Raw genomic sequence first — 13091 nt, 5'->3', positions numbered from 1 at the left:
ACAGACGGTTTTCTCTATATAAAACTATTTACATTGAAAGTCCTATGTAACAATACTAAAGGGACCAGAGAAACACATTATAAAATACTTATCATTGTAGATGGAACATATCAGTACTATAAAAAGTGCACCAAATTGCATAGCTAGTCTCCAAGATTTTATGAAAGGCTCTCGAATTTCTACTCCATCTCCCAGACTCCTAAAAAATTCTTATACCTCCCAATTTTCAACCATGGTTGTAAAAAATCCCTACTTTTGGGGAAAAATTATTCCCTAAGAAGTTAACTGAAAAAAGATGATCATTGCTTTAATTTCTAATTCCCAAAATGACCTCGCAAGCATTACTTAAATTGTCCTTATTTGCACCAAATAACAAAAAAAAAAATCATTCTTGTGGTGAAAAGAATCTACCAAATAACCAGCGTCAATTCAGCGCTTTTCGATATTCAAAATGAAAATGACATGTTTGACATCACATTTGCTCTGACCATGTGTAGCTTGCATTATGCAACATTTTTTTCAAAGGGAAAAATTCTTAAAATTTTACTTTTACTAATGAAGAATCCCTACATTGTTTTTCAAAAAATCTCTTTTATGTTCATTTTTATACAGAATCCGGATCTGCATGAAATCCTCCGTCATTCTAGTATGTTGGCAGCTATGAAATTGTCATATAGGTGATTATCGTTATAGAGGATATCATTAAATAGGATTTTCACTTATTACAAAAGAAAATGGACAACTAAGATATATTGACCAGAAAATATATATGAACAAAACAATAAACTTCAATATTCACAAATCAAAATCTATTGATTCAAAACATTGTCATTCAAATATCTTTACCCGTAGAAGTCTTTTGAATATTTGCAGCAGACTGTGGAGCAGTACAGACTGAGCTTGTGTTATTCTTACTCTCGTTATGAACATCTGATTTGTTAATTTCATTCATTTCACTATCTTTTGAATCAGTGGTCGAGGTACGACTCATCCTTGCTTTCGGCTTTTTGGAAGGGGTTTTAGTTGAGATGAATCTGCTTGTTCGTGAAGAACTTTTATTGTTTTCTTTGACTGAATTAGAACTGCTAAAAAGTCTGGAGCTCCTTCTAACACTGCTTAAACTAACAGGTGGTAAACTGTAAAAAAAAATTGCTTTGGTAAGTCATTTAATGATGAGCATTTATCAATAAATTTGACAAATTTAACCATGGATGTACTCACAATTCTCATCAAGTTTGAATACATAAATAAATTTATACTACAATCTATAATTTTGAAAAAAATTAGATTTTTATTTTTTTCATTTATTACTTTACAGCAGTAGAAACTTGATATGCAGTAGAAACTCAACATGCGGGTAACTCGCCTACCCGGATAACATCACAATTATTCTCATAACATTGATAAAAACTGGACATAGATTAACACATAAATATCACAAATACCTAGCTTGTGGTGTCTGAGATAAACTTGAACTGGTGTTATTGTTATTTCCGGACTGACTAAAAATTTGAAACTTTGGTGGGTTCAAATCCTGACTTTGCTTGGACATAGGTTGCTATAAATAAGAGGGAAAAAAAACATTTGTGTTAAAAAAAAAACCAGTTAGAAGGTAATAAAGACAGCAGTGTCAATAATTCAAAGCCAAAATATTTTGGCAATAATAAAATATTGTTTACAAATACATTTAAAACAAAAATTATGTTACATTAAGATACTTTGTGGACAAAAGTATTTCTTTGCTTTTTTGTTAAACTTTTTATATCAGAGATTTCATTCCGAATCATTTTATCTTCAGGTATGCACAAAATTTAAATTGTGCTTTTAATCAGATTCATCAGATGCCCATTGCATAACATTTTTTAACAAGGAAAATTTCTTCTCTGATTGCACAGAAAAAATTGGGACCTGAGAGGATTTACACAATAAAATATGTTTTCCTAACAATAATATTCCCTTTCATTTGATATTAAGGAAGGGCTGGACAAATCCCAGGTACCAGGTCACTATATACAAATACAATGTCACAACAGGCAAAATGCCCAACGAGGTGTTGAGAAAAAGATGCCCATAAAAATGCCGTAGCAACTACAAAATCAGTATTGGTGCCAAAAATTTTCACAATTTTAAAGAGAAAGATTCTCTTCTGATATTAAAATGAAATATTTTAAACTTATTAAAAATGGATAAAATAGAAAGAACCATGTGTAGAAAAATATGAATATTAAGCATTTATATGAAATTAATAATACTGGAAAAATATTGTTTTAACTAACCTTCTTGACATTCGTATTAGACTGGTTATCATATTCTTGATTTCCAGCAGGAGTAGACAATGGTAAAACACCAAAGCTAAGAGATAAGTTGAGATAAAACAAACATCAGAAGAATCAATATAATTTGAAGGAAAAATTACTCGTAAAATATTTTCATTCAAAGCTCCCTAATTAAACAACTTGTGCCAGAAGTGTGTACATCGCTGATTGAAAACTACCTACACTCAGTCTATCATTATCATAACATATAATTTTTCTTTAAATTTATATCAACACTTATATGACAGCTGAAACATTTCATATCATAAAGGGATGTGATTTTTTTAGATACACAATTTTTTTTAAGAGCTTCATAACTGTTTGCAGGGCTGTAGAGAACATGGGCAATAAAAATACTTGTCCCAAATATTCATTGGCGTGCGCAGGGGCCCCCAAGATTATAGTGTTATTTTGCAGGAAAAACTTAAAACCCCCCCTTGAGAAAATTCACCTATGCAAATATTACATTCATTTTTTAATGAAACTTTAAAATCATACTAACCAGGGTGTGAATGGAGAAAAGGAGTTCTGAGTTGCAAATAAGTTCCTATTATTTCTCGATATTTTCCTGTTATTTTTAGCAAGCGATGAAAATGGAATCCATGGATTGTTTTCAGGAGTGAATACTTCTATGTTAACATCAGGGGTAGACCTGATCATGGCTAAAGGAGAAGAAACACTACAAACTGTAGTCTGAGCAGGAGATGATGACATAACAACAGAATTTTTTCCAGACAATTGACTAGAATCCTTCAAAGAAAAAAAAAATCTCAGTTATATCCAATACACGTGTGTTTTAACATAATTTTATTGAAATATATTTTGTAAAACTGAATACATGCTTTGAAAACACGACTATAAATTATTTAAATCTTCTTACAAAACAAAGAAAATGTAAATAAGGAATTACTTGTGAACCATCACTGCAGATAGGACTATCTCTCGCAGAAGTGAATGAGTTTGGCACTAAACTTTTGTTCATCAAATTTGCGAAGTAGTTGGTTCCCTGCTCAAAATTGCTAATAGTGAAAACTTTACTTGGTTTTGGTTTCTCTCCTAGGAAATAATAGAAAAGAAACAAGAAAATTTAAAAAAAAAATCTACATGCAATGTCACACTACACTTACAAACTATAACTTGAAACTATAACTGTTGCTTTTCTTTCGTATCTGATTTTAACTTGTACGTTGCATTGCTTTGAAAGTTTTAATTTATAATGATGAAAAACAATAAAAGTAAAAACAATGTGATTTCTTTTATGGGCACAATTAACATGTTTGTTACAACATTATACTGTTTCTGAATGCATAAGAGTTTGTTCAGCTGATCATCAGAAGGAAAAATCTTACCTAAATTTACTAGTGATTCATATGAGGACCATAGAAAAGGGTTCAATTTCAGGCTTTTCCTAAAGAAAATACACCATTAACATAAATTTTTCAATTTTACTATATTTTCAGATATCTAATACAGAAGTGGTAACACACTGTCAACAATAGATATGAACCAGCATTTGCCAATCGTTAAAAACGTGTGACTCTAATACCTCTAATTTTTTAAGCACAGAAGAAAGTAAATGCAAATCACTTATTTTTTCCCTCGCATTTTAAGGTGTGATTCAACAAACCACATCTTACATGTGTAAAATACACTTTTATTAAATTGATAAAGTATTTGTAATTTTTAATGTTTTAATGATTTATCATTATATCAAGTATTGTTGTACCGAGGTTTCGCTGTATTTACTTTTTGATTTTGGTATGTTACTTTGCATTCAATGTCCACCGCTCTAATTGGACCAACATATTTAATAGCAACAGGATGATTGCGTGTGTGGGTGGGGGAATAAAAAGTTCTTATTTTTTTGAAAGAAACAAATCATGTAATGAAAATAAAAGTATAACTGAACAAGCAGAAAAGTTCAAAAATTATTATTCTGACATACAAGAGAGAGGAAAATGTATATGTATATACTTGTATGCTTCAGCAGATTTTGATATTCTGGCAGTCTTGAAACATATTTGAGCCAAAAGCTGAATGGCAAATGAAGCAAAATCTCCAAATTCAAAAGCGACCTCATCAAGACTTTTAGCTTTTGCAATAGTAGTTCCAACTATTGCAAATTCAGCTTCAGACATCCTACATAAATTTCAATAATTCAAATCAGATAGTAAAGTAACAATACATTAATAAACAACAAAAATATCCCTGAAGCATTTTCCATGCATTGGAAAATAATTGCTTTTATAATGGGCCATACATTTCAGCAATGCCACTCTGTTCTAACTCTCCCAGGTACCTGGAACCCAGATCGTAAACGAATGAAAATATACCATAGGATTTGTGAATTGGGATTTTTATGTGTCGTTTTCGAAAATTTTGAGCATTTGACATGTTATATGGCCCATCAGTAATATCACTTATCACTGTACTTGTATAGGTCAATTCATCTTGGAGCTATCTTTCATAAACATGTAGAAATAATACCCTTGTGTGAAGAACGATTCTGACAAGGACTAATCGGTTTTGAACTCATGAAACCTCAGAACCTTCTTTGGTACCTAAGGTAAATGTCTTCCCAGCATAGGCTACTATCTACAACTGTAATTTTCACACACTTCATAATTGAATGAGTAAATATGTATGCTAGCAGTGATGCTGCCAACACACTATAGCACATCAAATACCCAAGATTTCAGAATGAAAGACAAAAATTCTCACACCTACTTGGGAAGAACCCAGGTTCTTCAACAACCCCAAGTTCTAAGTGATGTCACTGTTACTGGGAAGGTGATGCTATTCTGTTCTACTACTGAACCACACATGCACCTCGTCAATATTCCTCTACGGAACCTCTAACGAATTGGCACATGTTGGAATGTGAGTGTACGTGTAATGAAACCTGATGTGAAGTTTGTTTTTGTGTAATGCTTGTTATGTGTAGTGCTGCTATTCTGTTCCGAGTGACATCACTGATGCCAAGGCATACAAAGACAAACAAGAGAATCGTTTGAAAAATATAAAAAAAGCTTACTTTTTTAGATCTATGCAACACTTGGCAAACAAATAGCGGCATTGTGGACTTCTGTGAGTTTTACTTTTTAAAACAGAGTAAGCAGCGCTAACTTTTCCTGCTCTGTAATAACATGTTGCCAATAGGAACAGAGCATCCTCAGTACGAACTGTAAATATTTGTTTGAAAAACAAAATAAAATTTTTAGATGTTCAAGGGAAAAAAACAATACATTTTATAAAATAATCAAGACTATATTTAGATACATAAGTATAAAAATGTATTTATTCAAATACACATATGATACGAAGTTTGTTCAAAAAGTACCTGACCATGATTTTCCGAATGTAAACTAGAGTTTGCCAATGCACATCAAAATTTAATTTTACTCCTCCAAGCTTTGTTGAGTGAAAATATTCTTTTAGAAATTTTGGGTAATTTTTTATGTTTTTTCGCAATTATAATTAAAAAATACCCCTCAAAATTTTTGAGAGGAGTGAAATTACTCTTCATAATTCTCTGACATAAACCAATGAAGCTGGGGAGGTGTGGTTTAGCACACATATATGTGATGCTGGTGTGCATGCTTGAATTTTTTCCTACCTGCAAAAGCTGCCAGTCATTGGCAGACTGCCGATAAGTAAGTGAAAACAGTCAAATTTTTAGTTTTTCACAAAATAGCCAAAAAACTTGAACAATGCTACTGCATCAAATTTTGTGTGAAGCTTGGTGATTGCAGAATGGAAAAATAATACAAGATTCAACAGGCCACCACCGGACACAAAAAAATGAGCACCACACAGATAAAGGAGTGGGTGGTACAACTGCTTCGAAGATGGCCACTCATCATTGGAGAGTAAAGCACATTCTGGTAGGGCCTCAACATTCAGAAATAAGATCAACATTGACCAAATAAGGACTCTGGTGATACAGGATAATTGAATCACAATTGGAGAGCTTGCAGACCAGGCAAGCATTAGCATTAGATCTATTTATTCTATTTTGACTGACAATTTGGGCTTCAGGAGAATCTCAGCCAAGTTTGTAACAAAGCTGCTAATGATCTGTCTGCTACAACTCTGTTTGTAGATCGCACAGAACATGATAAGGTATACACCACACAGAACAACCATCACCACGGTGTACTACCAAAAGATTCTGTCGCAATTGGCAGCTTCATTAATGCAGCAGCGTTGTTCAAGTTTTCATGCTATTTTGTAAGAACCAAAAATGTGACGCCACTCACTTACACCTACCTACTCATCTGCGGTCTGCTGGCAGCTTTGCAAGAAAGAAAAAAATTCAAGCATGCACAGTGGGATCATCCACATATATGAATCGAACATCGCCTCTCTAGCTTCTTGGCTTATGTACAAAAAATTTTGGTGATTATTGTAGGTGAATTTTGATTTCTGAATTAATTCAGAGGGTGCTTGGCCCATGCGTTACAAAATACTATGGGTGCTCGTACTTAAACCTACCCTTAGCTATAATATGACTGAAAACTTGATATATGATCAAGGCTGGACTAATATCCATAAATTTGCATGCTTAAATTAAAATGATAGATGCTTGAATCCATATGTGCTAAAGTTGGGCACGTGGTTGTATGTGCAAATACATGGCTGAACTATCAAGCAATAGATGTCCAACCCTGTATGCAATAGCCAAGTAATGATATAGACTATACCAAGACTTTATAAATATCCTATGTCTGATTTGCTATAACTAAAAAACAAGATAAAAGATACCTAAAAATTTCTACAAGTGACTTTTAAATATTGAGTCGAATGAGAGAAAAGTTTTGTAGTTTATTTCAATGTTTTCATACAAACATGGAAAAAGGTTATAGGCTCCTGAAAAATCAGAAAAAAGTCATTTTTGAAAATTTTTCCCAAAATCATCTCCCCCCCCCCCCCAAGGAGAATGTTCTATGATGTATGTCCCAGTTTTCGGTACAATCTCAGAAATAATTTTAAGGGGAAAAAATTAATTCCTTGATTATCATGGGAATTTTTACTACTCCTTTTTAACTAAACATGTACTCAGGGCTCCCACTCAAAAAAAATAGAAAAAATTAGCTAAAAAGTAGGACGAGGGAGCATACTCCCCCTCCACACACCATAATCATAACATAATAAAAAAGAATCCCTAAAAAATTTTTTTTATAGCACCATTTCAATATCCTATAATATTAACTCAAGCAAAATGACAAATGACAGTTACAAAAACAACTTTTGGCCAAAACACAGATAATTATTTTCTGTCTCTCCTCCCAATATGAATTACATTCTTTTTTTGGAGTCTTCCATAATCCAATCTGTAAACTCTCTTCAACGATGCACAGCAAATTATAAAGGCATGCAAGTTTTTTGAGAATGACCCTCTTGAGACGACTTCAAAAGCACAGTGAAAAATGTGTCACTTACAAGGTCCTATGTAAATAAGTCAAGGTGAGTTAGATGGTTTTACTGCATTTTCCATCCTTTTTTTAAAGGGATTTGTTTACATTTCACTGTTGCATACCATTGGAATCGTTTTTGATAAATGAAGCACTTTCATTTCTAGCTCTTTGCTGAGCATTGTAAATATTGTTTATATCTCTTCATGCCTTAAAAATACAGAAGAAAATGCTATTGGGTAGCATCAGAATTACCAAACCTAGAACAGGCTTATGAATCCAACTGCAATGCAAACTGTTGTTTCACCTATACACAAAATGTACACCATAATTTTGAATGATGAATGTTGGTTACTGCCCAAGACTATGAAAAAGTAAATATGAAATAATTTTTTACATCCAGCAGAAGTTTTTAATGACCACTCACTCTACTTGTTGAACCCTCAAACTAAGCAAAAGAAAAATTAACAAACCAAATGGTCCACATACATCCCCAAATAACCTTGAAAACTATACAATTTCTGCTTTGGCAGAATCATTAACTGTAATCTACAACATTTGTAATATTTGGCAATATATGGATGATTCCCTCCTCAATTAAAATGAATTACACGAACTTTGTTTATAAAAAAAAGTAGGAAAAATAAGACATAAAAACTAGAAAGTAGGACAAAAGTAAGATATTTTACAAAAAAGTAGGAGCCTTGATGTGTACCTCATACACATTCTTCTGCCCAATTTTTAACAAATCATTCCATGCACCTAATGTATTGGTCATCAGAGTTGTGATCATGAAATTTTTATTCCTTAACCGTACATGCAACTCGTAACTCATAAACATTCGTCTGTGGAATTTCTGAGAAATTTTTACTGCAGAGCATTTTCAGTCAGCTGAGAGCTTGTTGTAGAGCAATGTAAAACATTCTGCTTTTGAAAAATATGCTTGACTCCAAAATGAAACTTGGCTGTGATGAAAAATTGAAGAAAAAAGTTTAGTTGTCTTGGAATAAACTAAATTTATTTTTCAAACAAGATCACACTAATGAACTTACCTTCAGCATACAACCTTTCAGCAATAAAAATTGCATCCTGATAGGCATAATTGTTCAATGCATGCCAAACAGCTGCCTGAAATGATACAATCCTTATATAAAAAATTTTACATCATTCTGAATAAAATTTTTATTCAGAAAAACCCAGCATTGTTCAAAATAAAACAAAGAATGAAATAAACTAGACAGAATTCAATAGGGTGTGATAAAACCAAATAAGACCATAGCACAAAAACAGTTTTTATACAAGGTGCATAGATAACAACTGGAACTGCCAATTACTGGCAAACCATTGATCCTGAAGGCGTACTTCAAATTAGAAAAAATCTAAATAGCATGTGGACCTCAGATACATCCCTCTCATTCATATTGCAAAGGGTTATATAGTTAGAATAAAAAAAAGTTTTTTATACGGACACCATTTATCAAAACCCAATTGTAAAGTTGTTGCACTGTCTCTCCTGAGATTGAAAAAAAAATATCCCACGTTTCTAAGTGCAATTCGCTGCATTATTCGTGGAGATATTTGAATTCAAAAATTTAAGGGTTGGCGAAAAAACAGCATTAACTAATGGAAAACGTTTCTCTCCCTCATTTATGTGTGTTGTTTCCCTCCCCCAACTTGTCTTTTATTAGTGAATTTAAATATCTCAGTGAAAATTGCACTTAGAAACATGGTTTTTTTTGGCCTCGAGAGACAGAGCAACAACTTTTAAACTGGTTGTAAGGGCAGGTGTCTATATAAAATTTAATTTAAAAATAAAAAAAATACAATAAAAAAATCTGTATAAAATGCATAAAAAATTTTATATTTTAATAACTATATAACCCTTGCAATATGAATGATTTATCTGAAGTCTACACGTTATTTGGACACTTTTTCTACCAGGAAGTATGCCTCAACTGTTGGCCAGTTATTTGCAGTATCCGGTGTTAGCTATGCACCCCGTATATTGCACCTAAGGAATATAACAATCTAAATCAAGAAATAGAAAAAAAATTTAAACTATTCCTAATTAACACTATCAATCTCTTATGAATAAAATTAAGTTGTAATTCATGTTTCTAAATTAATTCAGAATATTCGATAATGGATAAATATATCCAATATATTTGGTCTGGTACTAATTTTATCTGTATTGATGAACCCTCTGGATGGATCCTATGATCCATTGGAAGTTAATTGTAATGTAGTAAAAATTTAATTGTGTTTGTGTTGTTTTGACTAAGATGAATAAATTTCAATTTTAATAGCGAACAATTAGGCATACAGTTATAATAGCCAAAGCCACAATTAGATACTTCATCACCCATGGGTAAGCATTTGTTTTTGCCCCTCCTATAATGTTTACAGAGCAGTTTAATAACAAATTTGATGCCTCCTCCCACTGGTCCAGCACCAGGGATACCAGACCTGGCTGTATAATTACCTTCCTACATCCAGGAACCAGGCTAAGATCTTTGGCAGGAATTTTTATGGACCTCTCAACAGTAAAATTAAAGCGTGAAAAAATTAAAGTAGTAAGATTTGTCCTGGGCTATATAGGCATATTTGGCTCCTTTGAAATATATCTAGAGCCTAAATGCTTTTGTGTGTGAAGCTGCTTATATTTCAATGAAACGATATAAGCAGATAGTCAAAGAAGACCGTGCGCATGCTGGAAGCAGTGCATGTGTTGTGAAGTTAGTTTCTGTGTAATGCTCGTTATATTTCACATCTACATTTCGTGCTATCTATGTCTTCAAACTATGAGTGAAGTGTAATGACTGAATATTTGTACTGTTGTAGACCTGTTGCTCGCCATGGCGAGACGTTTTAACAGGGATATTGGCTCCCATTCGCACCTTGAAGAATCCTAAGGGACTTGAAGCACTTCATTTCTTTAAATAAAATCAATTTATTATATAAGTGCATTATTATCTGAGTTAAACTATAATTTAAATAGTAGACAGAGTAATTGCAGCCAATTTTTTTAGCAGTTTTCGGACTTTTAATATTTTAGCTTTCAATTATTTTGCCTTTCTCTCATTAATCATAAACCCCTTTTTCTAGAGCATATTTTAAACATTTTCAGTGCTTTTTTTGCCTGCCTATTTTGACCATTTTTAGAGCCTAAACTTCCAAGCTCTAATTATAACTCTTATTTCTGGATAAAAGTTCGCAATTAACGCAAAAATAAATTCAGTAGCTCAAGTAAATAAATGCAAAGGAACAAGTAACCGTACGGAGAGATTGACAATTTAAACTTCCAAAAATAATAAGTTGATTAATCAGAAATTTAAATCTACTGCATATAATATGAAATATGCAAGTTGAAATTGAATTTAAGCAAGCAAATATATTTACTTGTATAGGGTCTTGACAAATCATTCTTCTCTCGTTACTTGAAACATGCAACTTCCAAGTCGAGTTAAAAGTTCAGATCGGGTTTTAAAACATGCCAGAGAATTACTAATTGCCGCATTCAGAGCCGAGCGATTACGAGCATCAATTAGCGACAGGAAAAAAACGGGCAACGTCTTTAAATTTCAACCGAAACATTAAAAAAAATAATAATTTCTAACATTTTTCAAACTCCCTTAAATCACAATAACTTCCACCACTTGGGTACGCAACCGATTTGCGTGCAGCGCTCTTTCCGCCTTTGATGGGGAAAAAAAAACGAGTTTCTCGCCACAGCATCTTATTATCCAGAATGCGCATGCGCAAAGTTGAAAAGCCGATTTCTTCATGTAGAATGACATTTCATCGCCAAAGGAATTCCTGTTTCGAGTTTGCGCTGCGCTCGTGCTAGGGCCGCAACTAGGGGTAATAGCAGGCGGGTCTCGTGCCGCGGGCGCTGGACCAGAGGACTCAAACCTCTCCTTCAACGTATCACAAGGGGGTGCCAAAATGTGCACTTGCCCCGGGTGACCAAGCATCTAGTTGCTGCCCTGGCTCGTGTTGTTAAATATCCAATATTTTCGTCGTGTAATCAATATGTCAGATACGGGAAACTGGCTGAGTGAGGAGATATAAATGTTTCAGAAACGGAAAATTCATCTCTGTCTCCCCATCTGTCGTATTAACAAGAAAGAGTGACGTCTTTCGTCATAATCAATATGTTCCTTGGTTTATCAACGTTTTGTAATAAGGATTGTTACAGCGGCTGAATGCAGTGCCGTCTTAAGCTGGGTTTTCCTGGGAGCAGGTTTTCTGTGCCGCGTGCAACTTTAATCACCTAGCGCGACACGCCATCCACTAAACAATAGAAAATGCGGTAGGACCATGGAGGTATTATCTAGTCCAGCGTTACGTCGGGCGTGATTTTGCCGACTGCTTCTGGAGGAGTCAAATACGTCTTGTACTAAGTTCTTTCATTTCCCGCATCTTCTCTTCACTTTTGTAGTGTTTTCTTTTCTTTCCTCTCCATCTTCCTCTTTTATTGCGCAAAAATGCGTGGAGAAGCAGCCGACACTACAGATGATGCGCCACGCTAAAAAAACACAAACGCGAGAGAGAAAAAGTTAGACCAGACCAGCATCAGATGGTTACCCTCATGCCCAGCCCTTGGGGCTGGTTGTGGGATTAAAGACGGGCCTAGGCAGGCCTATGAAGAGGTTTGAAAAGAGAGACTATGGTTGGTGAGTGTCAGAGAGTGTGTGCATGTTGTGTAGTGTATGAGAAAAACAGTTATGTCAGTTAATGGTCATGGCTTCGAAAAAGTTATGCCTACTCTGACTAGAAAAAGTTAGACGTTTCTGTCCACTCGAAATGGTATTATTCGGCGCTGAAAATCTTACTCCTATGGGAAAACCCGGCTTTAGCGCATTGGCCCCGGCACAACACCCGCTATATATAGATAAGATTTTATCTATAGGGGGTGTTGCTCGAGCACGGCCCGATTGCATCACAAAAAATTAGATCTAGGAAAGTTTTAACAATTGGAATATACTGAGCCTTTCGGATGAGCCGAAATTCGCCCGCACCTACGAAATGTTCGTGCGGGTCCGGACGTCGTCCGCATATTTCAAAACCTAAAAGTGCTGGCTCCGCATCCGCACATACAAGTTTTGACAATCAAGTTATTCGGAGCTATTCACACGACGCGGATGCAGAGCAAATTCGTCATCATCTTTGGCTACTTTTTAATGATGCTTTTTCACGGAATTTTTTTAATTATTTGCAAAAGTGGACGGTTTGGAAAAGTGACGTGCAGATAGTGCCGTACCCCTCACTCAAAATAGACTGGAGATCCATCGTGCTGGAACCACATGCGCCACCGGAGGGCAGTTGGCCGAACCCCATGTAATCCACATTTGCAGCCGGT

At 34.3% G+C, this 13091-nt stretch overlaps 1 protein-coding gene across 1 annotated transcript in view; it reads right to left on the bottom strand.

Annotated features, from left to right (window-relative positions):
* Positions 1–11406, bottom strand: part of Cdc27 (cell division cycle protein 27) — a 28475-nt gene extending 17069 nt beyond the window's left edge. Inside the window, exons 1-10 of the mRNA XM_089244506.1 lie at positions 11129–11406; positions 8782–8857; positions 5350–5497; positions 4290–4454; positions 3665–3723; positions 3226–3371; positions 2818–3065; positions 2277–2352; positions 1446–1558; positions 847–1136 (exon numbers count right to left, since the gene is read on the bottom strand). Coding sequence (XP_089100632.1) covers positions 847–1136; positions 1446–1558; positions 2277–2352; positions 2818–3065; positions 3226–3371; positions 3665–3723; positions 4290–4454; positions 5350–5497; positions 8782–8857; positions 11129–11152 — 1345 coding nt within the window. The 5' untranslated portion in view covers positions 11153–11406. The remainder of the gene's footprint in view (positions 1–846; positions 1137–1445; positions 1559–2276; positions 2353–2817; positions 3066–3225; positions 3372–3664; positions 3724–4289; positions 4455–5349; positions 5498–8781; positions 8858–11128) is intronic.
* Positions 11407–13091: the final 1685 nt, after the last annotated feature.

The sequence above is a fragment of the Pholcus phalangioides genome, unplaced genomic scaffold (genome assembly GCF_987345545.1).
Source record: "Pholcus phalangioides strain wild (caught in Gottingen) unplaced genomic scaffold, Ppha-v1.0 ptg000015l_1, whole genome shotgun sequence".
NCBI lineage: Eukaryota > Metazoa > Arthropoda > Arachnida > Araneae > Pholcidae > Pholcus > Pholcus phalangioides.
The sequence above is the reverse complement of the archived record's forward strand: the minus strand, read 5'-3'. Positions and strand labels throughout refer to the sequence as shown.